This window comes from Brassica oleracea, chromosome C7 (genome assembly GCF_000695525.1).
Source record: "Brassica oleracea var. oleracea cultivar TO1000 chromosome C7, BOL, whole genome shotgun sequence".
Lineage (NCBI taxonomy): Eukaryota > Viridiplantae > Streptophyta > Magnoliopsida > Brassicales > Brassicaceae > Brassica > Brassica oleracea.
This window is the reverse complement of record NC_027754.1, coordinates 19,932,448-19,935,520: the sequence shown is the minus strand read 5'-3', so window position 1 is coordinate 19,935,520 and position 3,073 is coordinate 19,932,448. Positions and strand designations below refer to the sequence as shown.

Here is a 3,073-nt window from a genome sequence, read left to right as displayed (position 1 = left end):
TTTTTTTTTTTTTTTTTTTTTTTTTTTTTTTTTGATAATCCAGGTATCCGGACCTTAGTCCGACTATCCCACCGCGTCCAACCGGAACTGGTGAGGAAGGTCCTGGAGGCCAAACGGAAACCATGTTAAATCCGCTGTGGTCAGGTCTCGAACTCGTGATGGCGGACACCTCAGCCGAGGTTTCTTTGCCACCAGACCACGAGGCCCGGTTATGAACCAATAGTTTCGTTTACTTAAGTTGTAGTGGCCGTTAAGTACAATTAATTTATATATATAACTCATGATATGTCTGAAAAGCTTAACTGTATTTCATGCGTCTTATCAAAAGGTTTACGCCATAACAACATGAAACGGTCGACCATATTATTTATATATTTATTTAATTTGGGTCATTTCTCCTGGTACTATTTTCTTTGATTACTGTATTGCATGACTCGTAAAAGTGGTTAGTGTGTTCATCATATTATCATGGTGCACAAAATATTAAGAAGAAAAAGTGATGATAAAGTGTATATATACGTATTTTTAATGAGATTAAATTGATAGAATTTTAGTAAGAATTATTTTCCTCATTATGTGTTTGTTAAAAATAATAATAATTTCTTATATACCAATCCAAAAAAAAATCATCATATTGAGTTAGTCTCTCTAAAACAAAAGAAAGATTTTAGTTGAAGACAGAAATTCTCTATCACTACCAATTAAAAGGGATCAAAGCTGCGTGCTTAACCAGTCGATCCACCATAATTTATACTGTGGATGACGAAGTTCGTATCCATTTACTAGTTTACCATGTTGAGATTTATAAAAAGAAAAACCTTGAAAAACTAAATATTGGAAGAAACGAGAAAAGAACATACCAAGGATGAACGAGATGGCTATCCAGCCTCCACGTTTTCTCTCCGGTGAGTTATTAGGATTCTTAGCATTCTCAAGAACTTCCATCTCGGGTGATGACCACAATGAACTCAAGAAAGCTACGACCTCAAAAGACGAAGAAGACTGTCTTTTACCGTATGACCGATCTCTAAAATTTAGAGTAAACAGAATACATCGAATTTGATTTTGTTTTATGGGTAGAATAGCATTAGAAGGAATGCATTCTGACTAAGCCACGACTCAATAATTGGAAGATGAAATGAAGCTGAGGAGGATTTCTTATGTATAGATACATAAGTTGTGTGAGAGAGAAGAAAGTTATTTCTTTCTTTCTAATGCTTTTAACAAATTTGACTGCCTGTGGGAACAATGCATGATGGTGTGTGTAGTATATTATTATCTCTCCTCTTTGGTTCTTTGTAATAAGTGTGTATATCTCGTTTTATAGTGATTTGAAGTATATAATATTAGTTTACTTCAAATGCAAAACTTCTTTAGAATAGTGAGTTTTGGATAATTATTAATTTAATACATTTCCAAGTCTGTTGTTTCTTTATTTATTTATTTGCATACTTATAAAATATTGCCCAAAATGAATTATTAAAACATATCCACTGAATGATATTTTTAGTCTTCTTATTCTTTCTTTTTTTGCAACTTTATTATAACATTCCGATTGTGGTGTCTTCTTATTCATTCTTCCAACAATGTTTCTCAAATATGAAAAACGAAACTTTATTTCCTTGACTCTAAATTCCGATAAAAATATCAATAATACACTAATTCAGATGATTTTATAATTGTTTTAGAGAAAGCTAGTAGAAAGCAAATACGATTTCGTGTGAAGAAGTCCAAAACAATTTTCAGTTACAAAAAAAAAAGTCTAAAACAATGTTAACATGAATATCTATATTACAAATTTGTATTTGAGTTTTCAAAACTCTATTATAAGAATTACTTTAGAGCTCACTTGGTTTAAGCCTTCAGTAAATTACACGACATATGATCTAAAAGATATGCTTCTCAATACCGTACAATTACGACAAAACGTAGAAAAAGACTCATAGTAACAAACTTTTATATGTTTCGAATAGTTCATCGCAATGGGATTACAATAAGACGCACTAGCTTAAGACAAGCGACTTGCGCAAGATAAAATTATATATAAATTATATTTACGTATTATATATTTTTTTACATATCATAAAATAATAAATATATATTGAACAATTAAAAAGTTTCATTAACTATTACGTATATAATTAAATTAGTGCGAACACATAAATAAATTTTATTAATCCAAACAAATACCTTTTCTAATATGTATGGTATATAATTAAGTTTAAATGATATTAACATAGATATATAGTAAATTTTTAATATTGATATCTGTTAAATAATTTTTTTTACTCATATTATTTTTGATCATTTGTATTTTTTTATAACAAAAACTTTAATTCACTGATAACATTTTTTGTGAAATGTTTAATAGTTTTAGTAATTTATAATTTGATAAAAAATTCAATGCAAAGTTTAAAATGTAAATATTAAGTTTTGAATATTTTCAAAGGTTTTATAAAAAAAAGTCAAACCAAATTTTGAAAATAAAATATTTATGTATTTTATATGGTATATAATTTATTTTAAACGATATAATTTTTATATATATTAATATTTATTAAATGAGACTTCCTACTTATAAAATTTTGTAATAATTTGTATCTTGTCATAATGAAATTTTAAACCATGAATCAAAAAAATTCCAATGTGAGATTTTTAACAGCTTTAGTCATGTATAGTCATTTTTAAAAATACAAAATATAATATATACAAGAAAATTTGAAAATTTTATTATATAGTTAATGAGTTTGTTTAATTTATTTTAATAAGTTAAAATCTAAAAATTGATTTGTTTCAGGAACGCGAGGCTTAATTGATTTGTATAGCTGCTGAAATTTCTTCCAGTGGGTTTGTTGGTGTGAAGAAGCCTACGTTCACCCCATCCCCCATGTCTGAACTTTTCCACTTTCTGCAAGACATATTCAAAGGTGTTTCGTTTATATTGGGAGAAGAGGTCTGAAGAAGAATGAGATCAAGGGTGTAACCAAGCTTGAAAACTTGGCCATCAACTGTTCAACAAGTTCATTAACAGAGGAATGAGTTCAATTAGCTAACATAAGGTAATAAAGCAACT

General features: G+C 28.4%; 1 protein-coding gene across 1 annotated transcript in view; it reads right to left on the bottom strand.

The window, feature by feature from the left end:
• LOC106301598 (protein NRT1/ PTR FAMILY 2.12) overlaps window positions 1–1,274 on the bottom strand; it is a 4,201-nt gene extending 2,927 nt beyond the window's left edge. The window contains exon 1 of the mRNA XM_013738044.1: window positions 861–1,274. Within this exon, the coding sequence (XP_013593498.1) occupies window positions 861–945 (85 nt within the window). The 5' untranslated portion in view covers window positions 946–1,274. The remainder of the gene's footprint in view (window positions 1–860) is intronic.
• Window positions 1,275–3,073: the final 1,799 nt, after the last annotated feature.